The following is a 25,408-nucleotide window of genomic DNA, read 5'->3' on the forward strand; positions in this document are numbered from 1 at the left end:
CACTGACTGTGCAACAAAAACTGGTTGTTTTATAGTGAAGCATTGGTGACATTTCCAGCCATGCTTCTGCCACCAAAAGCTGGTGTTGTTTTTTAGTGAGAAAAACATTTCTTGGTCAACTGAAAGTGGGTATTTTATTTCAGAACATGATCTTTGCCTAACCATAACCAAATGGTTTTTGTGCCTAAACATAGCCACACGTTAACCATGGCATTGTTGAAACAAGTATTTATTGTGGTGGTTTTCCTTCAAATTAGGCTCTAACCTTTAGTCTTTCTAACTTATGAAACTGAAATGAACTCAGTAGGCCACTGCGAAAGAAGGACACAAAGACAACTCTGACAGAGATATTGTTCACCTCATGCACGTTTATTTGCCACAAATGACTGTTACAAGTAAACCGAGTTGTCCTGGAAAGCAACTAAAGAGACAAAGACAAGGTACATACACATACAGATGCACAACACTTACCATCAGCAGCTACTAATTCTAACTAGCTTGCTGCTATACATGTCACATGCTTCAACAGACGTCGTTACAGTCTAGGACAGAGCTTGGTAACTTCGGCAGTAATTTGCCTGGCTCTCTCCTTTGAGTGAGGAGTGATCCACCCTTAGAAAAGCACCGAGTTTCCTGCTTTTCAATTTCTGACCAAGCACTGGCCTCTCCCACTGTTTGGTGGAAATGATTTCCTGTTTTGACCCATACATCCTGTGTCCCTCCCTGAGTGGATCCACTCTCACCCTTAGTTGGGCCTTTACTGATTCACCACTACATAATGAGTAACCAGTACATGTCATGATTTATAATTTGTATGTTTTGAAGAGGTTAGAAGGTGCATAAGTGACATAACATAACTTTTTGTAACGTTTATAAAAAACTGCATGAGATTTAAATTATCATGAGTAACTGAGTGCAGTGTTACATATTTTCTGAAATATTTTATTAGCTGTGAGAATCATATAACTGTGACCATAGCTGTTTGTAATTATACTTGATTATAAGCATAAGAATGATTATATGTCATAAGACTAGTTAGGACAGACTTGAGCAACTATATATATATGTGTGTATATATATATATATATATATATATATACACACATATATATATATATATATATATATATATATATATACTGTATATGTACATCATATATATACATATATATGTATATGTACATCATGTGCATGTGGCTTACAGATATGTACAATGCCAACATTTATTTTGGCTGTATTTGTAGCCTAAATAAACAAACTCAAATGCCAATGCCATTTGTTTTGGCTAGAATGTGGCCTACATCAGCAATACTAGAAATGATACACACAGACCTATAAAAATATATAATAGAATGCAAAACGTAATGTAATTAGAAGATTTTGCTCATGTATTCATTCTGTTTATCTCCTTGTATGTGAAACTTGGAAAATTCCTAATGTTTGGATATTTTCTTTGTCTGACAAAGCTGAAAAAAAAAAACCCAGCTGGTACTTGAAATGATACTGATCTTGACTTCAGTACCAGCACATTTGTAGCATTTTTAAGTGGCAATTGTGTCACCAATTTTAAAAAGACTGGTGGTTTTTCCAGGTTTGACTGTGACAGCAAAATCTGATCTCTTCCAAATAATTAAGTGTTTTTTTGTGCCTAAATATAACCACACATTAACCACAGCAATGTTAAAAAAAAGCTTAAGGCGTGAAGTTTCAATATATCCACTACATATAGTAAAATGGTTACATATCCATGGCTTACAAAAATGTACAATGCCAACGTTTATTCTGGCTATAATGTAGCCTACATTGCAATGATAGAAATGATAGGAAGACAGACCTATAAGAATATTTGATACACTGCAAAAGATCACAGTTAGAAGTTTTTATATATATTCGATATGGAACTTGGAAGCCTCCTAATTATTGGATATTTTCTGCTCTTGAAAAAGCTGAAAACACTTACAACTAGTACTTGTTATGATACTGACTTCATACTGCTATGATCTTGACTTCAGTACCAGCACACCATCAGAGGGTTAAGATCAGGTGATGTGACTTCAATGTGAAAATATGCTGACAGTGGCGTGGACATGAGGCTTGTGCTCACAGTGTGAATGTGCTTCATGTTGTCTGCATCATAGAAGGAGAGCTTTTCCAATGCACAGTTTAGGTAAACCCCAATCTTTCGTCGTCTGTCCCTAAATCCTAGCTCGGTGGTTTTATTTGGACTACAGATGGAATATTTTTGCCCATCATATTTCAGGAAATTATCTTTTATCCCCAGTTCCCAATAGTCCCTGTGTCCAACTTCTACTTCCCAATAATGCTGCCCTGAAGTGAACTTATTGACACTAAATGCATGGTTTGTGAATAAGGCAGACATAAAAGGTAAGTCCTCATATTGCTCAGCAAATCCTGAGGAGCCAAAACCAGAGGCCCTGGCTGGCCGTGATCTTGTGCGAAAACCAGAGGAGGAACGTGATGGAGCTTGGTTGCTTTTGGGTGTACTAAACAAACTCCGCCCATCTTCAGACACAGCTATATCTGCACTGTTGCTTTTGAGTGAGAGCAGCTCTGCTCGGGGCTCAATCACCTGAAGCATCTCCTTCCACATAAAGAACTGCAGGTGGCTTTCATAAGGCCCCAGAGAGAGAGAGCTATCCACCACTTGGAGATCATTTGCTTTGGGTTTGATTAAATCTTCAGCAGTCACCCTGCTGTTCCCTTCAGTCCAGCTCTTTAACAGCCTCTCTGAGTCCTCAATTTTCACAACTGATGTTACCTTTGCCTCCAGCTCTCTGCGCTCAGACAATGCTGTTTCTATAACCTTCAAGCTCTTGCTCATTTTCTCAACATCATCTTGCTCTTTGAATTTCAGCTCATTCTTTATCTCATCTTCTCTCTTTCTCAGAAACTGGTGCATCTCCTCAAACTGTCTGTGGATTTGGGTCATCAGCTGCTCAGACTTTGCTTTGGTTTTTCTTATTTCTTGCCTCTGTGTGTTGGCTAAGCTCTCTATAGCTAGGATATCACCACAAAGGTTCTCCATCCCCGCCTCCAACTCCCGTCTCACAGATGCAGCTGCTTCTTTGATTGGTTTAAGCTTGTGTCCTTCATGTCTCTCCCCATCTCGGCATATGATACAAGCCAACTGCTGATCTGTGACACAAAAGAGTTTCAGCTTTTCTTCATGCTCAGGGCACAACTCAGACACCTGTAAAAAAACAAAACATATATGTATTAAAAAAGCATGTATGCCTCTGTGAACCAGAAAAGTTCCAACTGGATCACTGTCTAGGCTGTGACAGTGCTTCAAATATGGATGTTGCTGCAAAGAAGCTACATATTCTAAAACATCAAGGCTTCACACACATCTGCAACGTGGCAGCACAGAAGATCTATACAATCAGCACAGTTACAAAAATGGGTAGATTAGTGTCACCAATTCAGTATCTGACCAAATGTCTCCCTTTTGTTCCTGAGTAATGGCGTTGAATAATGGCCAGTAAAGTGTTTATGCAGAACCTTATTACATCACAGTGAAGTTAACCTTCGACCTTTTGGATATAAAACATTGTCACTATCATTCTATTCTGTTAGAAATTTCTGTGAAATTGTGTTACAATTAGCAAATGAATTCTTGAGTTTGGGCCAAAAACATGTTTTGTGAGGTCACAGTGTCATCAGTTCATTATTAAGTCCAAATGGATGTTTATGCCAAATTTGAGGAAATTCCCACAAGGTGTTCCAGAGACATTGCCTTCATGAGAATGAGAGGGATGTCAAGTCTACAGTGACCTTTGACTGCCAAAATTGAATCAGTTCGTCGTTGGGTCCCAGTAGACGTTTGTGCCAAATTTGAAGATATTCCCTTAATGCCTTCTTAAGATAGTGTTTATGAGAATGGGATGGACAACCCAAAAACAAAATGCCTCCAGCCACAGCTGGTGTGCCAAGGCATAAAAAGAATGTAGGCTGAAATAATACAGTGATGCTGGCTGTAATGAAACAGGTTACAGATAAAGACAACTCTTTCCCCTGAGTTTAATACTTATGTGCAGCCCTGACAGAGCAACAAGTGTCTGCACATTTACATACATGGCACAACAGCAGTAACATAATTAAATATTATCATGTTACATACATGACCTCCACCAGAGCTGTTGGGACACTTTTATTTTAGTCTAAGTAAAACTCCAAACTCTGATCCCTCTGGAAAATTGAAATAAATAAATAAATAAATAAATAAATAAAACAACTTTTTTGTCAAGTGGATTAGAGTGGTTAATGTGGGACACTATTTGCTATTTGTTTTTTTTTTGTTATTCTTGTACCATATTTCCATATGAGACCCAAACATTAGATCAACACCTTATATCATAAAATCTCCAATATAAATCTCTTTATTAAATTACAAGACAGATATCGTACTCAAAGCAAAAACTGCACACTGAGAATCCGTTCAGGTATGACCCAATGTCAAGCTCAGGTCACATCCCGGCTATGTCAGCTGATTTCAAGCAGTCCAATCAACTGATGGATCAGCTAATTGATGGAAGTGAGTCAGCTGATAGATCGTTGGCTGATGTTACAGCATATATGCTGGGCCCTCTTTATTAAGCCACAAGCTATGTTAATCATCTGGCAATCCATGTTGGTTCTAGCCTCATTGCAATTCATCAGTGTAATACCCCCTTTCGATAGTCATGGGCTGGGTTGGATAGGTTTGGTTTGGTGTGGCCTATCAAATCCCTTCCCCCAGCAGGGCAGGGATTTGCACTTCCATTACAACAGGGCTACCCGTTTGAAGGTGTGTCTTTAACTGATGACAGCTTGCCTTGAGTGATGATGTTTTAAAGCAGCGGCTGATCCACGGCTTACAGTGGTGTAGTGGTAATTGATGAGGTGGGTGTACTACTAGGTAGATAGGTAGGCTACCAGTGAGGAAGTGGGCATACTCTCCGATGTATTACAATGGCTTTTTAGCTGATAGGTGGGTATACTGTAACTGGATAGAAAAAGAAGTTGGTATACCCCGTATACCTGAGAATACCCTCCACTACACCACTGACAGTTTAAGTCCCCTGTTATTTTGGCCCAGCTTATGGACCTACTCCTGAGCAGGTCCATCTCCAGCGCGGATTTGCATGGCACAGCAAAGCATGACTTTGCATGTAGGGCAGAGAGTTGTGCTCTCTCCACCTCAGGCTTTCCACGTAGGCATGTGGAAGGGCTGAGAGGTGTGCTCTCTCCGCCCTGCCCTTTCTGCGTAGGCCCAAGGAAAGGCTGAGAGGCCCCAGAACAGAGCCATACCACCAAATATAGTACTTCAAATGGAAATTAAGTTTTCTTTGATTAGTTTTGCTGAAATACATTTGTGTTCCTTGTGCCAAATGGTAAATGGACCTGCATTTGTATAGCACCTTTCTAGTCATCCAGCTACTCAAAGCGCTTTTTACAGGACGAGACACTTTCACCCATTCACACACACATTCATACACTGGTGGCCGATGCTACGATACAGGGTGCCACCTGCTACCAAATTTTTTTTTAATATACTCACACACTGATGCAACAGCCATCGGGAGCAATTTGGGGTTCAGTATCTTGCTTAAGGATACTTTGACATGCAGACTAGTGTTGTGAGTGATGAACTTCATAATTTTTAATAGGTTTAAGTTTACAAAAGTTTCTTCAGTATTGGGGCTACAGTTTGATGAAAGTTGTGAATTTGTAGCACGTATGGTTGATTTGTTATGAATTTTCAAAGTTTTGAACTTTAGACGCTTGCTGTAGCGCCACCATCAGGACTATTGGCTTGAGTTTACAGCTGAGGATATCTGGCATGAGACTGGACCTTTGTGCAAAGTTTGGTGAGTTTTCACCCGTGGGAAGTATGATTTCCTCGGAAGATGAAAGAAGAAAGAAGAAGAATACCTAGGATTACAATAGTGTCCTGGCAGCTTAGCTGCCCAGACCCTAATGATACTGAGATTTGGTGATGGTTTATTTCTACCAATTACTCTTTTTATATCTCCATCTTAATTCATGAAAAAATGTAAAAGAAAATACTTTGACTTTTTTTAAACATATCTCAATAATTGACGAAGATGCTACTGATCACTTTCAAACTGATTGATTAATTTATTTAACAAGTCACTGACAATAACTTTTTTTTATTTTTTTTTATGTGCACACAGTAAAAACTACATAGAATCCAGATAAATAATAGAAAAAAATAAGGATGTGACAGGAGAGGTCAAGAAGCTATAAGCTCATACAACGGACCTCCCCTCAACTTAAGATAGAAAACTATATGAACAAGAATAAACAAATGTATATATACACACACACACACACACACACACGTATATGCAAGCAACACATACACATACAACAAAAAATAAAAAGACAAAAAAGAACTTAAATATTGTGGATCAAGTGTAACAACAATTTCTTTTTAAAATTAATCAAAGACAACGAGCTCTCTTCACTATATGTACCTTGGAGTTCCATATCTGTACACCACAATATCTAAGAGAGTACTGGCCATGTTTTGCTTTATAAAAAGGAAGATGAAGATGGTCAGCTTGTCTGGTATTGTATGAATGAAACTGAGAATTGGATTTTAAAAAATTACTAAACGATGATGGTAAAGAAAAAGGTAGAAACATATATTTATACATAAACACACATATCTGATGAGTGTTTATGTCAAATACTGACAAAATGTTCAATTTTCTAAACAGGGGGGCAGGCGCCTCAATAGAGTTTGAATAAGTTGCCAACCTAACAAAACGTTTTTGTATTATGTAAAGTTTATGAAGATTAGAAGGATATGTGTTTGCCCAAACAATATTACCATAAATCAAATAGAGATAAATCAAAAATAATATAAAGTCAGTAAACAAGTGACATTTATAACGCTTCGAACTTTTCTGATGATCCCTAATGACTTCACAATTTTGTTATGAATAAAATGAATATGGGTTTTCCAATTTAAATTCTCATCAACTAAAATGCCTAAAAAACGTGTATGAGATACTTGGGAAATTTGTTTTCCATCAACTACCACTCGAACATGATCTTTAATGTATTTCTTGCCCTTTCCTGCAAATATTATGAAATTAGATTTTTTTAATGTTTAATGCAAGTTTATTGAGTTGAAACCATTTTGCAACTCTCACCATTTCCTCATTTGTATTATTTATTAGAGTGTGCAAGTCAGTATGTGATAAAATCATGTTGGTATCATCAGCAAACAAAATGGGAAAAGAGAATTTACAAACTAATGAGAAATCATTAATATAAATTAGAAATATTAAGGGTCCTAGAATGGATCCTTGTGGTACACCATGTGTTGTGTGAACTGTATTTGAAACACAACCTTTCATTAATACATACTGCTCTCTTTCACTCATATAATTAGTTAACCATTTTAATGCATTTCCTTGAAAACCATAGTATTTTAATTTGGCCAATAGAATATCATGATCGACGGTGTCAAATGCCTTGGATAAATCCAAAAAAATGCCGAGTGCAAATTTGTTGTCGTTCATAGCTGTGTGTATTTTGTCTGTAAGTTGCAATAGTGCCATGTAGGTAGAATTATCCTTTCTAAATCCATATTGATGCTCATATAAGATATTATTCACATTTAGATGCTTTAACATTCGGGTATAAATCAATTTTTCCAAAAATTTAGAAAAGCAAGGTAAAATAGATATAGGGCGATAGTTGGTGAAGTTACTTTGATCACCAGTTTTAAATAAAGGTATAATTTTTGCTTTTTTAAGATCCTTGGGAACAACACCTGTTTCCATAGATCCTAAAATATGAGTGAGAGGTTCCAATATGTAATTAGATACCTCTTTTACTAATGAACTAGTAATTTCATCATGGCCAGCAGAGGTATTTTTTTAGATTTTTGATAATCTCTTTTACTTCATTTATTTGTGGTGGCTCAAATTGCAACTTATATGGATATTGTTTTTCTGAAAAATCTAAAAGATTACCCAAACTATTGTTAGTTTTGCTAGAAGGAGAAGCACCCACATCTGCAAAAAAACTATTAAAGCCACATGCGATGTCACATGGATCGGTGATTGATTTGTCTCCATTTTGATACTGTGAGACTGAAACCAATGAGGTTTTCTTTCTTTTATTTAGTAATTGTAGTAAATGTAGATTTTATATCATTTGTTGATTCTTGGAGTTTCTTTGAGAAATGTGTTGGTTTTTTTGCTGAGAGTAAAATATGCACAAATTTGTTTTTATATGTTTTATATTCTTTAGAATTTAAAGGAGTTGGATTTAGAATATATTTTTTGTAGAATTTATTTTTTGTCAAGGAAGATTTTTTAAGGCCTGGCGTAAACCAAGGTTTATGGAGATCATCATTCCTCTTTTTTGTTCTCTTTTTAAGAGGAAAACACAGGGTGAATAAACTATCAAATAAATTCATAAAGTTTGAATAAGCTAATTCAGTATTTTTCTCATGCAGAACATTATCCCATGAGACATTTGCTATCTCAAACCTGAAACTGTTCATATTTTTCTTATTGTATACTCTGTAGTAATAAATATCAGATATTTTATTTGTTTTATGATTTTTTGAACCAGACTAAAAATAGGTAAATGATCAGAAATGTCGGTGTATAGTATACCACTGTTCCCAGTCAAAAAAATTTGTGAAGATATTATCAATAAGGGTTGCAGATGAAATGGAAATCCTAGTTGCCATATTCTTCTAACTTCTGTGGCAGCTAAGCATGAGTTTTGAATATATCACCTAACCCTTTATGTAGCATATATGACCTACCTGCAACTCTGAAGTGTTGGCTCTCCATGCCTCGCCCCCTCTAATGTCAGTTGCCAGCTGAACTTCATCTGATCTCTAATATGAAAGCAGTTGATATGAATAAGGTATAGTTAGAAAAATACTGATGGGAAAGCCAGTGACATGACGCTATTTTGCGCTTTCAAAATAAAAGCAAGTGAGTAAGAGATTTCAAAATAAAATATTTTCTCCTCCTCCTCCCTGGTATAATTTTTGGGTGGGACAAATGCGCCTGTCTCCAGTAAGTTCCTACGCCCTTGGTCACAACACATATTAACGTTTCATATAAACCACCGAGAGATGCTGTTTTCTACAGTTAAATCTAAGACGTGCATGGAACCTTCAACAAGTCTCGCGAGTTTGGAGAGGGAGAATTTTTGCCACAAAAACAAAAAAAACAAACAAACAAAAAAAAAAAAAACCTTTGACATTATGTGGCAAAAGTATCACACACAGCCTAGAGCCTGAAATGCTGAATTAGTTACGCAACTAAATAGGCTTATTTCTACATAGTATGGTGGGTGGCGCACTTTTTTAACCTCTTTGTGTGAGAGGACATAAGTCATATTAATAACTGTCCACAAATAATAACGCATGTCAGACGGCTGACACTGTGAGTCTGCTTGCAGTTTATTGGAAAAATTGACCGTAGGCAGACTGCATCATGTATGAGACTAAAGCCTGACACATTAGGCTACATGGCACTACAAAGTGTGTGCTATTAAGGATATACAGGTGTAGCCCGGGTAAAAATGTGCATAAATATGGTAAATAGTTGGTGATAAATACATGAATAAAAAGGATTTGATTAAAAGGTTAAAAAGGGTGAAATACATATATTTCATTGTTTGGTAAAATCTCAAGTTACATGATGTGCGCAAAGTCCCGAAAATTTCCAAATCTGCATCGCTTAACTGGCCACATAAACACCGACTGCATTGCCTTATAAATACCATTAACATACCTCTGCTTTCTCCTTCGCAGGCTCTGTCTTTATCTTCTCTGCTTCTTTTGCCTTTTCAGCGAGGCTTTTTAATATATAGCTGGTTAGAAGAAATTTTATTTCTGTTGGAACAGCTGTCCGACACTGTGGACACAGTTCCTGTGACCACAGAGCATCTGTAATACATCCTCTGCAGAAAGAGTGTCCGCACAGAAGAGTCACTGGATCAGTGAAGATAGTCAGACAAATAGGACAAGTCAGATCTTCAGAGTAGGAAGCAGACGCCATGGTTCACTTTCTGGGTTTGCTCTGCCAGCCTGATGTCTCGGTCTTATAATAAACCGTTAGTTTCGCTTTCCTGTAAAAGCGAGAGAGGTCTGGCTGCAGACCTCCAGTGTGGGGTTACTTCCGGTGCAGCCTCCTGTCTCAGGACCGGAAAAAGCAAACTTTTTAGCGTCTCCCCATAACTCAGGTATTTTCGGCTTTTTATTGTCGTCGTGACAGCAGTAAGTGACTGATTTTATTTATCAAAAAAAAAAAAAAAAAAAGATCTGAATGCACGGGTCTTGCATATTTTTGCCGTTTTAATATAGTACATCGTCATCAATGTGTAGCCTAAATCTAAAGCACGCAAATTACTGAATGTTACAAACAGGGGCGACTCTAGGATCAGAGGTTTAGGGGTGCTGAGCACCCAGAGAGCTGCCCGGCCAGGCAAGATAAATTTCACTGTTTTGTACATTTTAACTCAATTTCATTTCCACATTTGTGAAAGAAAAGCACAACACTTTTTGGGAAAGTCTGTGACTAAACCATCAAATCTGATAAAGGTTATTTAAATGCTGAGCCACAGCAAAAGAGCAATGGATTGGAATCATAAAAGAATCATAATCATAACCCTAATTTCTATGGGGTGCCATTTGTACAGTGTCTCACGCTGAAAATAACATCAACATTTTGCCACATTTAGCTTCAAACAATGTTTAAAAAAGTATTGTGAATTTTTTAACGTCACCTTTTACCACATTTACAGCAATATTTGTTAACTTAGAAATATATTAAATAGTTAAATCTAAATATTAAATGTGGCACCTAAATGTTAAATTTTAAATCTAAATATTAAATCTAAATGCTAAATCTAAATCTAAATGTTAAATCTAAATGCTAAATATAAATATAAATGTTAAATCTAAATCTAAATCTAAATGTTAAATCTAAATGTTCTGGGTGAAACTAAATATTTAGCTAATATGCAAATTCACACTGCCGGTCACTGGAAGTGCCAAAATAAAAGCTCGAGATGGTCAGACTGTTTATAGAATCAAATAACGAATTAAAACCAACTTATCGGGGGAAATGGACACTTGAACATACATTAGCGTGATAATAACTACCTAAAATAACAAAAGACATGTTTGGAGAAATTTTATTTGACGTGTACTTTGAGTTGTTAGTGTCGCTTCGGAGGGACTATCAACCTAAGCTAAGCTAACAACCATTAGCTCTTAGCACCGTTAGCAGTGTCTGTAATGACTCATTAACTCTTAAACGGTCTGTGAAAAAAATATTTTTTTCCAGCGGATGTCTTAGTTACAACATGATTGAGCTAGCAAAGCAGTTTTGTGTTGTGATATGTGGTATTTATTCAGATTTGGGAAATCACAATGTCTAGAAAGCATCAGTGGCTGCAGCAGCAGCAAAGCTAACATCAGGACGTCATCTGTTATAAGCCTCCTGTTGTCGGATACGACATGAAACTACTCCAGTTAGCTCAATCATGTTGTAACTAAGACATCCGCTGGAAAAAGTTTTTTTTTTTCACGGACCGTTTAGAGTTGATGAGTCATTACAGACACCGCTAACGGGACTATCAGCTAATGGTTAGCCCAGCTAATCTACGATAACCATGTTATTAATTTCAGAACGTGATAGTAATGTTTGTTCAGTCATTGTGTTTATAGACTTTACAAACACCAGATTAGTCTAAACGGTGATATAGTGACGTGAAAAACGTGAGATGTGCATATATATGTGTAGCTAAACTCCACTGGTTTTCTACCTGGAAGTATTTGTAAACAAGGTGATTCCCTCCGAAGGGACACTAACAACTCAAAGTACACGTCAAATAAAATTTCTCCAAACACGTTTTTTGTTATTTTAGGTAGTTATTATCACGCTAATGTATGTTCAAGTGTTCATTTCCCCCGATAAGTTGGTTTTAATTCGTTATTTGATTCTATAAACACAGTCTGACCATCTTGAGCTTTTATTTTGGTACTTCCGGTGACCAGCAGTGTGAATTTGCATATTAGCTAAATATTTAGTTTCACCCAGAACATTTAGATTTAACATTTAACATTTAGATTTCACAACACTTTTTTAAACATTGTTTGAAGCTAAATGTGGCAAAATGTTGATGTTATTTTCAGCGTGAGCCACTTTACAAACGGCACCCCATAAATTTCTGGGGGAGGATAACTCATTTTGATACAGCAGCTCCTCAACATACACATAAACAGTATGTATGTTTCTGGAGTAAATCAGCCCCCTATAGTGATTACCAAAAATACCAAAAATGGACCATGGACTTATTTTTTGGACTTTTATTTGAAATGCAATGCACAACATGTAACATTAACACATTAATAGTAATTGACTGTTTGAATGTTTGCCTCTGCCTTTTTCCTTCTTGTCTGTATTATATAATACAAATACATAAATAAAAATACTCTTCAAAAAAGAAAAGCGCTTGAAATCTACAAAATAATAATAATAAATACACACAATAGGAGTTACAATGTTAATGGGCATCCAGTCAGTTAGTTAGTCAGTAGCACCTTGGCTAGCTTCTCTCATTCCAATTCAAACAGAGGACAGTGGTACTGACCACCTATAATGTTTCCTAGCTAGAAAAAACGTCAGCTAACTCCTACCTAACAACATAAACAGTGACCTAAGATTAAATGCAGCAAAAATGAGGACTGGTAATGATAATAATGTGTTGGTATTGAGTGGTAGAAGTTAAGAAATGTGCCACATATCCTGGTTTAAGCCAGGTACTTAGACCACTACTGCATATGGATATAAATCTAAAGCTAAAAAAAAGCTAAACCAAATACATCATTGGAAAGGTCTCAACCTGGAGAGCAATATATGTCAGTATGAAGATTCTACATGGCTCCTGCTTTCAGCCATTGACCTTTCAACCTTGACCTCAGTGCATGTTTGAGAGGGCTTATAACTCAGCAACAAAAGGGGGTACGGACATGGGACCAACTGTTATAGAGAGCTCTTGACCTCAGCTATCATGTGAGTGTAGTCAACAACTGAGGGTGCTGTCAGATATGGATAAAATATGGATAAAATTAATTTTCACCCATTTAGAAATTAGATATTTAAAATCTGATTACACAAGTGTGTTTACCATCCCCTAAAGTCCACAGTATACTCTCAATTCAGTATTTACAACTTCCAAATCTATGAAAAACACTTAAATTTTTTAAAAACTACAATTCCCTGGGACTGCGCCATGCAGTTTGATACATATCAGCAACATAGTTGTAGTTCTTCTGATTTGCAAAGTAGGGTTCTAAATAGGGTTGTAAAAAGATATCTACTGAATATATCTGATATCTAGTAAAGCCGAACTAGTTATTACACTGCACCTAGATGAACCATGTTAAGGGAAAGTACAGATGTGGGCTAATTTTTGATATTTTAGCTAACACGCTAGAAACAGGGTTTTTAGGACAGTAGGTTTGTTTGCGGCTTGTAAAATAGAGTTGTAAAATAAGGTCATAAAAAGATACATCTACTGAATATATCTAATATCTAGTAAAGCTGAACCGGTAATGACACTGCATCTAGATGAACTACATTAAGAAAAAAGCAAGGATGTTGGCTAATTTCAGATATTTTAGATAGTACTCTAAAAATGGGACGGTAGGTTTTTTGCAGCTTGGTGTAAAATAGAGTCGTAAAAAGATACATCTACTGAATATATCAAATGTCTAGTAAAGCTGAACTAGTAATGACACTGCATCTAGATGAAATATGTTAAGAAAAAGTAAGGATGATGGTTAATTTCAGATAATTTAGCTAGTACTGTCGAAATGGCATTTTTGGGACTGAATATTTGAATAGCCCTATATCAAATCAAAAATGAATATAGTACAGCCGAACTATCATGTTATTATTATCATTATTATTATTGGTGCGAAATTATGACAGAGGAATATATTTGCCATTTTAATATCAAGAACACTTCCATGTTTTTGTGTGTTTATAGGACGTTATTGAATCAGGGAATCTGTGTGGACACCACGAAAAAGGATCCTGATTGACTTTACATTGACATTGTTTCCGTGGTACTGGCACGTAATTTCAAACCATTACGTGCTGCCACCACGGAATGCGGTGTTAAGAGGTCATGTTCATTTCACGTATTTCTGTGAGATCAGGTTGTCCAGAACAAGACTGAAGTTTCACTCTCTGCGGTCTCCCTTTTGTGCTGGTGAAGACTCTGGTGATTCTCCACCTTTTTCTTTTAGCCCTTCCTACTTGAGCCCACTGATGGCAGGGTTCTCTCATTCTGCTGAGTCATATCTTAACCGTGTAATTTTTGCTGAGTCACGTCTTAGCTGTGTACTTTTCGTTGTGTCACATCTTAACTGTGTAATCTTTTCGAGCCACCTTGGGTGTGATTCATACTGGTGTTATCAGGCTTTAGCAGCCTGGGCTGGAGTTCCCCAAACTTCCCCACCCTTATAGAGTGCCGAAGTCACGCCCCTTCCGGTAGAGCTCATGGGACCTTAGATCGGAAAAAATATGAATGGCAGTGAATGGGGAGAGCAATATTATCTTTTGTTCCCATTTGAGTTGTGACATGAAATCTAAATATGTTGTTAATGAATTTAAAACATAAATTTTAAGGTCAAGAAAGTCATACTTTGTGGTAAAACTGTTGAGATCTAAGCTTTTGAAAAAAATGTAATTAGAAAAACTACACAGGAGGGTGTCGCATATGTGACGTCATAGCTTCGCTCGCTTGTGACTGCACCCTGGCACAAAACACACAGACATCTTCAATCATAAATTGATTAATCATTAAACAGTGGAATTTCAGCTATCAGGCTCCTCTCCTGTGGAATCATCTTCCTGTTGCGGTCCGGGAGGCAGACACCGTCTCCACATTTAAGACTAGACTTAAAAGAATACTCTGACGATTTGAGAGTTATGCACTTTCTCTATCATTTTCATATTGAGACAACATGATCGATATCTTTTTTTATGTCTGTACGTCCAGTGGTTGGGTCTCAGCGGTAAGCATGGCGCTTCTAGGGGGTCAGTACGTCCTGCACTGTGATCCACGGAGGGATACACTGGTGAGCAGGCACAGGCACAGACGTAGCCTGTAAACAAAACTCAGTTGTTTATTTAGCCTAGCAATATCTCTCCGGACTATAGTAGCTGCAGAGCCATACCTGTTTGAGCCGGAGTATACAGATGAGGAACTCCAGGTGTTGGATGCTGAGCGGACGAGAAGAGAGGCTGAATCTTCCCAGGCAGTGGAACAGCAAGGGGCTGAGGGGGGACGGACGTCAGGGGAGGATTGGTGGTGTAGCTGCGGGGCTTGCCAACCTATGCCTACGGAGGTGGAATCATTTTGCTGCACAGAATGGGATTCGGTGCTACCATCGTTGGGGACGCTAGAGATATATCATCAGGAGTAAAACCGCCGCAGAGAGTGCATCACAAGGAGTGAAAACTTTGCAGCAATCACTAATCCTGGTGTGACTGAAACATTTTTTCATGTTCCTAAGGTAAACTGGAAAAAACGCCCCAGGCCTGCAGGAGCTGATGGACAGCTTTCAGTCGAGTGAGTAATATCGCTTTATGATCGTCCATGTTGTCTCTTTGTTTGGTTTTAGTAACCTAGCGTACTTGTCCCAGAGCCAGCTGCAGCTGTTGCTCATCGGTGTATCCTTCCGCACAGGACGTAAACACACTATAGTTTCATTTATCAAACTTCTTCTAAAACGATTAAAAAGGATTCTCGTTTTTTGAATTAATGTTTAAACATGTTTATTTTAAATGCACATGCAGAAATGCCAGCTTCAGGGTTTCTTTAAAGTTTATTTGTTCACTTTTACTATGTAGGGTACTGACCCCCTATAAGTGCAATGCTAACCACTGAGACCCAGGCACTGGACGTACAGACACAAGAAAGATATCGATCATGTTATCTCAATATGAAAATGATAGAGAAAGGGCATAACTCCCAAATCGTCTGAGTATTCCTTTAAGACTTTCCTCTTTGATAAAGTTTATAGTTAGGGCTGGCTCAGGCTTGCCTTGTACCAGCCCCTAGTTAGGCTGACTTAGGCCTAGTCTGCCGGGGGACCTCCTATAATACACCGGGCGCTCTCTCTCTCTCTCTCTCTCTCGTGTCCTGTTACTACATCTTGCTAACTCGGCCGTACTGCATGTCACTAACTTAGCTTCTTCTCTGGAGCCTTTGTGCTCCACTGTCTCGCAGGTTAACTTGGATAGTGCCTGGATAGTGTGATGTGTGTGGTTGTGCTGCTGCCGTGGTTCTGCCAGATGCCTCCTGCTGCTGCTGTTATCATTAGTCATACTTCTACTGTTATTATACACATATGATTATCGTCACATACATATACTATCAGATATTAATATTTACTTTCAACATATTGTACCATAATAACCAGAATTATATTTATAATATTATTATATCATTACTTCATCACATCATTAATGTTGTTGTAAGCTACTGTCATTACCGTCTGTCCTGCATCTCTCTCTGTCTCTCTGTCTCTCTTTCTGTCTCATTGTGTCATACAGTTCCGGCTGTGCATTTGGCTTCAAAACAACTCTGTCTCGTAATATTACATTATTATTTCATAGTGTGGTGAATGTGTTAGCTACAAGTTGTCCACTAGAGTGTTTTGGAGTCATTTGATGGTGTATTTGATTAGTTTTGAGGGAGAGAGGGACCTGTACCGTTCACCTCCATTTTATGCGCTGAGCAGCAGGCAGCTCTGCCTCAGCTCTGACCCCACCAATCTCAGAATAACAGGCACTGATAATTAAAGGTAATGTACCTACCCATATGACTGTAGGGATTACGGCAATAGGCGAATTTGCCAAAATGTCTAACTGTCCCTTTAAGGCTGCCAAGTGAAACTTTTTTCTTTTTTGCAGGTAGGAAACACATGCTTTGAGCTTATCGAACGAATTGCTCAATCAAAGGTATGAAGTTTGATTTCAAAATATGCTTTTATCTCTTTTACATACTGTTTAGGTGCCTAGGTTTACATTTGCAATATATTCCGCAGGGGAAGTGCATTTCTGTGGCTGATTTGTATGTTCTTCCAGCATGGCGACACCCAACTGCATGCAACCCATTCTCAAGTTTACCTGTAAGTATACCTACTGGATTCAATTTAGATTATATTTTAGATTATATTTTTTGTATTTTTTAAATGTTTCTTTTTTATTAGAGAGATGTTTACATGAGAGATGCTATTGTTATCCCTGTGTGGAAACCTGGACATTTCCTGTTGTCTGTAAGTACTGATGTTACCTGTGACATAAATGGTCTTCAGTCTTTATAACTTACAACTCACCCACGTACTCAAACTTCTATGGTGGAGGCAACCATGCAAGATCCTGCCTCATCAGGAACAGTTAGGAGTTCAGTGTCTTGCTCAAGAACACTTCGACATGAAGCCAGGATGAGTTTGGGATTGAATTTTCCGGTTCCCCAACAGCCACCATACCTCCTGAGACACAGCTGCCTTAATTAATTTTGGTCCTCATTGCTTTTTTAATTCCATGAGGCACATTTCTAAACTATCAACGGTTCTTAAAATGGGTATATACTTTATTGTAGTGTTTTGTTGTGTTGTGTTGTGTTGTGTTGTATTAACCTCTCACACAATGTTGAGGTGAAATGTCATTAACTGCAATTATAGGTTTTGAAGCCAACACAGAGAGAGATATTCTTTCTGGATTCCAAATGTGCACATGTACAATTTGGATTTGATGATCAGGAAATGAGAGAATTGCTGCCACTAACGAACACTTACATTTTGGTTCTAACTGGTGTTCATGTTCCTATACCATTCTGAAAAGCTTTGTTGTAGGGCTGAGCGATATGGCAAAACCAAATCCCATGATTACGATATCCAAAATCCGAGACAATTTCTAATCTCTTATCACAATATCAACATATTGCCCAGTCTTACGTTGTTTTTTCACCGGATCACGTTCTGATCTGTGCAGTAGCCTTTTTACGGTGCAACCTGAATATAACTGCAGTTTTGTGCATCAAGTACCAAAAATGTTTTAGAATTATACAGTTTAACAGCATAACGTAACATTAAAAATAGAGTTCATAAACTGGCACCATAAAAACCTGCTGAGTGTGTGTGTGTGTGTGTGTGTGTGTGTGTGTGTGTGTGTCTGTGTGTCTGTGTGTCTGTGTGTGTGTGTGTGTGTGTGTGTGTATATGTGTGTGTGACCGCATGGAAAGGTTTGTTCCTTACAGAATTGCTTGCATGATGTGTGTTGTGCGTGAAAGACAACCTTATCATTTTAATAGCCACATAGTTAATTCTTAATGCAGCTTTCTTTTCAATTTTAGAAACCTTTCCCAGTCAACAAGTCCTGGACAGTGGAAGGAGACCACTGGTTTGGAAATAGAGGTAATGGTATACACTATTTGTAATTTATATTTAACAGTACTGTAAAATCATCCATCAACTGATCTTTTTCTTACATCCTAGGGGTTTCCAAGTCAGCTGTACGGAAATGACTGTGGCATCTTCATGTTGATGGTAGGAGACATTACTGGTCTTATTAAATTCTGTGTGCTTACAAGATATTAACATAAAATTATTAATGTTTTATTCATTGTATGCCCTTTACACCGTACTGGATGCCCCTTATGATTTCACTGTTGTAAGTTGACCCGCTCATTCAAATTAAACTCAAAATCCCTTAATAACATTTAATCTGACATACATGTACAGTGGTAATTATTTTTTTCCTTCTTCAGGTGGACATGCCAGCTTTGCAAAATGGTGGTGTGTTATGCTAATGGAGAACTTTGACCTTGGAAGGTGAGAGCACAAAAATGTCGACATTTAATTGACTTGGAAATGTTAACACTTTATCTCTGTTATACCTATAAGATGTTTATTTTTTTCTTTAACTCTTTTTATTTGAGCCATGGCAAAATGTTTGCCCACTGGACAGACACTTCAAAGGCCATCCTGCGAGATGAGGTGTCACCAGTCTTCAAACTGAAGAAGCGGAGGATGGATGACATCACTGAGGTCAGATTTTTGGGTGTGTGAAATGGGTACTGTAGGTTAGTTTAGAAGTACCCCCCACTGGAATGCACAGAGGGACAGAGGGGCTTTTTGTTAAGTTTCTACAATGGCACATGTTGTATTAAGTGAAAACACAGCCTGGGGGAGCGTTCAGGCTAGAGAAACTTGGACTCTGGGAACACAGGAATAACCCAAGTTGGGTGTGCTTTTCCTTTGAGAATACTATTACCACAATGTTTCATTTTTCAGTATCAATAAAAGAAAGTTTCCTCCAATTATTTCGGTCTTTATTTCTTTTATTCTTACGTTTTTTTTTTTGTTTTTTTTATTAAAATGCGTAATATAGGCAACAATATTATAGACCAAAAGTTAATCTAATTTTATTATTGTAGAATGTATTTACCAAATCACCACTTTCAACTGGAGACACAGTGCAGCAGCAAAGAAAAAAGGGCATTATAAAAAGCTGACAAATAGTGTTAATTAATTGACATGAGACGTTGGAGACATCAGTCCTATTCTATAGTCTGTAATATTTTTTTATTTTATAATAACTTCTCAGAAATTACTCAAAAATGCATTTTTTTGTGTGGTTCTGAGCACACGGGCAGACAATGAAGTTACATATGACGGTCTGGCAGACCGTTGCGGTGCTTGGAGGGGCGCTGTAATCCTGGCGGTCCTACTGTTAAGAGTGGGTCAGCTCGATCTTACAACTCCTTCTTAGTGAAAGATACTACATTTCTAACAGTGTCTGAGCTGATTTGTTGACACAGCATGCTTGTAGGCTGCTGTAACTGGGCACAGCACAAGTGTGGCAAACCAGTAATATCAACAGGGGGCAGCAATGCCCCGTAGTCTAGTCTGCCATTGAAAACAGAATAAGGAGAAGAATAAGAATAAGAATGGTTTCCGGGTTAAGGCAAAGCAAGTTTGATTAAAAGAATTACAGTCGTATTTTATTTCCCAACTTGTGGTTAATAAACGCATAATAGAAAATCAGATAAAGACTTCTTTTTCGTTTTTCGATTTCCAATTTCCAAACGAGAAATGGGAGACGACTCGTTTCCCATTTTTTGTTTACCTACTTCAAAACAAATAACAAATGGCCGCAAAGTACACGGACCCAGCAGAATGGGTGGAAACAAACCAGCATTTGTTTTCAGGCAAGGTGGAGTTGCCCGATGCAGTCCAGATGGGAGAGGAGAAACTGGCAGAGGCTGCACAGCATTATGCCAGACTTTGGGTTTGATTAGGAAAGTGCGGACATGGATGACCAGGAAAGGGAAGGCATCTTGGAGCCGTTCAAATTTCTGTTCTCCAAAATTGAAGACATGGACATTTTGAGAGGAGATGAGTGATAAACAAGGCTACTTGACATACTTTCTGATGTCAAATTGATGATTGATGGCCTTGTAGGGCACTACTGTTGTTGCTGTGCTAAATAAAGGGCAACTGATTGTTTGATCATTTTGTCATTTTATGTGTGGTTTTTTAATCAAACACCAAATAATTTACGTTGATTATTATACCATGAAGAAAACAGGTAAGTTAATGCATTTTAAGATAATAAATAGTTTTAACTAGTCTTGCCCTTCACGTATGCTGACATTGTTATATATTTAAGCATAGTAAAAAATTTGATTGGCCTATATGTCTTCTAAAGACCTTCAGGTGTATTATGTATAAGAGTTAGGTGGAACCATATACAGAAATAGCACACAATAAAATAATGTATTTAACACGATAAATATTATATATAAAATATAAAGAGCAGAGACTAATTATGTTTATATGTTGATATGGTTTTAAGTAACTACTCCTGCCCTCCACATGTCTGCTGAGATTGCTTGCATAGTTAAAATATATAGCCTCATCTCTTCAAAAGATCTTCAGGTTTACAGTACAAGCAGATGCATAGGCTTCTTGTGTCATGAAATACGTTTTCCATATTAAATTCAGATGTTCGTACTAAACTATTGTTACACTCTTCAAAGGTCAATTATGTATGAAAAGTGTGTTTTTTGATAAAGACAGGAAGAGAGGCTTTATGCTCTGACTGTCCAGTCAACAAGTTTAATGTTTTTCTATGAACTGACGTCACTAAGCTACATGGACAGAGTTTATGCCCTATTGACAGAATTAATGTTAATGCAGTAATGTTGATGGCATACGTATTGAATCGATATGTTGCTACACTGATATAGATAGGCTTACCGATGTTACATGCTACGTAGACAGACTTGGCAAGATCAACATGTATGCCATATTTAAGAAATTAATGTTTTTAACGTTACAATGTTGATTAATAAAATATAAATCAGCGACAAAAGCGCGACAATAGCGCTTCCACCGGAAGTGTCTACATGATTTTATTTTTAAGTTTATTGTGTCTAAACAATTTTATTTTGAAGTTTCTTGCATGCACTTCCCGGCCTGAGACTGGAGCCGGCCTGAGACTGGAGGCTGCACCGGAAGCGACCCCACACTGGAGGTCTGCAGCCAGACTCTCTTGGGAGAAAGCCACACCCTGTGTGTCTCTCACAGTAGTAGTCTTTTTTTTCAACATTTCAAATACAGATATCAAATGATGAGAAGAAATAAAAAGTTTTTTTGCAGCTTTCTTTGTTTTTTTGGAGTCAGATATGCTTTGGATGTGTTGTTCAGTTGTTTTCGAAAGCTATGAATGAAGGTTTTGAACGAGTAAATTTGGCCTCATGAATATGATATTTCCCTAAGATAATCAACACATTTATTATATACAGTTCTTTCTGTTTTTTGCTTTGGTAGTTGTGGAGACCGAACAGTACATCCTTCTAGCACAGAAAAAAACATCAGAGTCAATCTTGGCCATGATGTACTGGGGTATTTCTGTCCAGAAGGTGGCAGTAAAGGAGGAATGCCAAAACAATTGCAACATTGTTTCAGGTTCAGACTCACACAATGAGCAGTCCACACAAATATCTTTCTTAAATTTTAACACAAAATGTTTGGCAGGGTAGTATCTATGAATTAATTTATAAGACACCTTCCTCACATTGTTTGTGAGGAGGTATCTGTATGGGAGGTTCCACACACTTGTCCAGTTCAGGTCACCAACAAGACCAGTCCAGTATTGAACAGCAGAGGGGCAAGTGATGATGTCCATCTGAAATTATGATCTGATATTATAATTATTGTTTTTGGGTGTGACAGAGAAGCATTTGTGACCCACTGAAGTTAATGTGGGGTCCAGAGGTGGTGAACAGACCAGCTTGTCAGCCCCTCTTAGCAGAGTTAGGATACCAGAGGGAATAGCATCCATTACAATGGCAAACTCTTTTGGGGTAACAGGGACACCACATGTTTGGAGGAACTCAGAATAATTTAGCAAATTTCCATCACCACTGAATAGCTGGATTACTAAAATTATGTTGTTATTAAACCATGATTGGGGTGGCACGGTGGTGTGGTGGTTAGCACTCTCGCCTCACAGCAAGAGGGTTGCCGGTTCGATCCCGGGCGTGGGAGCCCTTCCGTGCGGAGTTTGCATGTTCTCCCCGTGTCAGCGTGGGTTCTCTCCGGGCACTCCGGCTTCCTCCCACAGTCCAAAGACACGCAGATTGGGGACTAGGTTAATTGATAACTCGAAATTACATGAATGTGTGAATGTGAGCGTGAATGGTTGTCTGTCTCTATGTGTCAGCCCTGTGATAGTCTGGCGACCTGTCCAGGGTGTACCCTGCCTCTCGCCTGATGTCAGCTGGGATAGGCTCCAGCCCCCCCGCGACCCTCAAGAGGATGAAGCGGTTAGAAGATGAATGAATGAATGAATGAATGAATAAACCATGATTGAAAGAATAAGGATTTATTTTTATCTGATGTGCTGATTGCATTTATGTGGGGAAAAGTTATGTTTATAATTTAATGACCATGACAAAAGCATTTGCTATTGAAAATTAGACAGGATTAGGGGGAGTTTCTCTATGTATGTATTCAAGACCCCCAATGGTAGATGAAAGGAATTTGGGTATGAAGTTCCAATAGTGGGGCGGCATAGCTAAACTATCATTTTGTGATGAAAGCACCAAATTTGGTACACTCATTGCTGAATATATGTTGAATGAATCTGGATATTGGGGCACTGCAAATTTTAATTCTGAGGACTGTGGCAGCCATTTTCAAAAATGGCTGCCAGTGGGTACTGGCATGGAATGCTTTGTCTATAGCTGCTGTTTCATGTTTTTAGTGCCACAAATATAATTTAGAGGCACATTAAAGTGGAAAAAGCTTTATTAAAATCTAATAGAACAGAACATGTGCTTTTTAAAACATTTTATTAGTTTCTCATTCACAGTTTACAGCCTCCTCTTTGGCTTGGCTTCCTTTGTTGCTCCTGAAAAAGCAAAAAAATGAAAATATTTTAATCATCTTATCATCTTGCCAGATGATATTGTTAAACTCATTATTTTCAGTAAAGTGAATGTACAAAATAAATAGAACACCTACCTTGTACTTTGAGTTATGAGATATATGGTCAGCTCTTACATTCTCCTTCACAGAAGCAGAGGCCTGTGCACCGAAGAGCAGCTGTCTTGCACCTGCAGAGCTTTCTGCAACCACTTTTGCAACCACAAGAGATCAGTTCACGACAGGATTTTGATGCCTGTGGCAGTGTCGTCCAGTGGGGTTCAAACATTCCTTCATAATTTTACAATGTCTGCCCACACTCAGCTTTGCCGCTGCTACATGTTCCAAGCTAACTACCTAGCTTAACTAGTTAGCTTTGCTAGCTTGTGAATTTACTTTTCCACTGAGGCCCATATTGATTGTTTTTCTCTTTAGCCTTTACCTATGATGTTCAAAATGTGTACATCCTAAAAACAACATTTTGTAACATAGTTATTACAGTTGAAATAATTCATTCAAATAAACAGAAGAAGTTTGTGCTCTAGAAAAAGGATCAGCACAGTGAATAACCTCCTAAGCCCTATGATAAGCTATTATGGCAAGGCTTAACTATACAGACCAGTAAGCAGTGATAATAAACATGTCTTTGGGGTCATCGGGTGGGAACCTCCTTTCACCAGTGTTTCGTCTAGTTGGTCCCACGACACCCCAGGAGGCTAGACAGTGATCTCTGGCGTCCCAGAGACACTCCCCTAATGCCAGGTCGCACTGCTCCCCACACCAACCCAATAACCTCTTTTACCTTACTTACGCATGGCTTTCTCAACCCAAACAGCACTGCCACCTTCAACCAAACCCAGGCTCCGTACATGCAAGCTCCAAGTAGAGACCGTGCTGATTCTACCTTTCCTAACACAACTGACTTACGCATGGCTTTCTCAGCCCAAACAGCACTGCCACCTTCAACAAACCCAGGCTCTGTACATGCGAGCTACAGGTAGAGACCGTGCCAATACTACCTTTCTTAGCACATTCACCATACTCTATTTCACATGCTACATAGCATAACTCCAATATAAGCTTAAGTTAAAAGAGATAAATAGGGATGCACCGAATATTCGGTAACCAAATATATTCGGCTGAATATTGCAAAAAAACACACATTCGGTATTCGGTGGAATAAGTGAAAAGCAAGGCTGAATAATAGCGGCGTGTTTTGATCACGTAATCAAACAGCATGCAGTGATGGACGGAGTAAAATGTCGGCAGTGTGGTGACTAACCCTGCATTTCCACACTTGAGAGAGAATGGAGGCAGCAAAAAACTGATGTTTCATGAATGTGTTTGCACTGTGTGCGGCTCAACAGAGTTGACTGACTTCTCTGATTCTGTTCTGGCTGAGGGTTAAGCAGACAATGTCACCTGCTGCTCACTGGTGAACCGCACCAGGCCCAGGTCCTTTCCCCAGTCTCTGCCTACAGCAGGATACATCACCTCTGTGGTCCATCAGTCCTGCTCTTAGCACTCCAATGCAAAGTCTGGAGTTTGTTCCCTCATGGAGGATTTGCACACAGGTTAGAGAAGGATGTGGCTGTCCGTAAGCTGTGAGCATACAGCACAGGGCCACCCTGGATCTTGCATCCTGACCAGCCAGAGCAACATTTTATTCACCCTGCTATGATGAAGTTTAGGACAAAAGGTAGATGACATCCTTAAACAGGAAGAGAGAGGATACCTTACAGATACAAAGTGATGAGGAACCATAGAGGAAGTCAGGACAAGAGATAGACAGGGGGCAATATTGTTAAAGTCATTCATCAATTTTCCATCCAAATTTTGTGTAAATTTTAACTGAATTATCAGAAAACCTGCAAAAGAAAA

At 38.2% G+C, this 25,408-nt stretch overlaps 1 protein-coding gene and 1 long non-coding RNA gene across 5 annotated transcripts in view; one reads left to right on the plus strand and one right to left on the minus strand.

The window, feature by feature from the left end:
* Positions 1–332: 332 nt before the first annotated feature.
* The window catches only part of trim108 (tripartite motif containing 108), a 36,184-nt gene continuing 11,108 nt past the window's right edge, over positions 333–25,408 (minus strand). Inside the window, exons 1-3 of one of the 4 annotated variants that reach the window (XM_049580339.1) lie at positions 9,801–10,158; positions 8,819–8,893; positions 333–3,211 (exon numbers count right to left, since the gene is read on the minus strand). In XM_049580339.1, coding sequence (XP_049436296.1) covers positions 2,009–3,211; positions 8,819–8,893; positions 9,801–10,067 — 1,545 coding nt within the window. In that variant the 5' untranslated portion in view covers positions 10,068–10,158 and the 3' untranslated portion in view covers positions 333–2,008. Of the gene's footprint in view, positions 3,212–8,818; positions 8,894–9,800; positions 10,160–25,408 lie in introns of those variants that run through there. The other 3 variants (XM_049580340.1, XM_049580341.1, XM_049580342.1) reach the window with 3 other exon arrangements.
* On the plus strand, positions 17,004–18,470 carry LOC125891260 (uncharacterized). The gene is made up of 3 exons (XR_007449617.1): positions 17,004–17,051; positions 17,138–17,221; positions 18,448–18,470. It is a non-coding gene; the product is annotated as an uncharacterized LOC125891260 (long non-coding RNA).

Source organism: Epinephelus fuscoguttatus, linkage group LG7, assembly GCF_011397635.1.
Source record: "Epinephelus fuscoguttatus linkage group LG7, E.fuscoguttatus.final_Chr_v1".
NCBI classification, from domain to species: Eukaryota; Metazoa; Chordata; class Actinopteri; order Perciformes; family Serranidae; genus Epinephelus; species Epinephelus fuscoguttatus.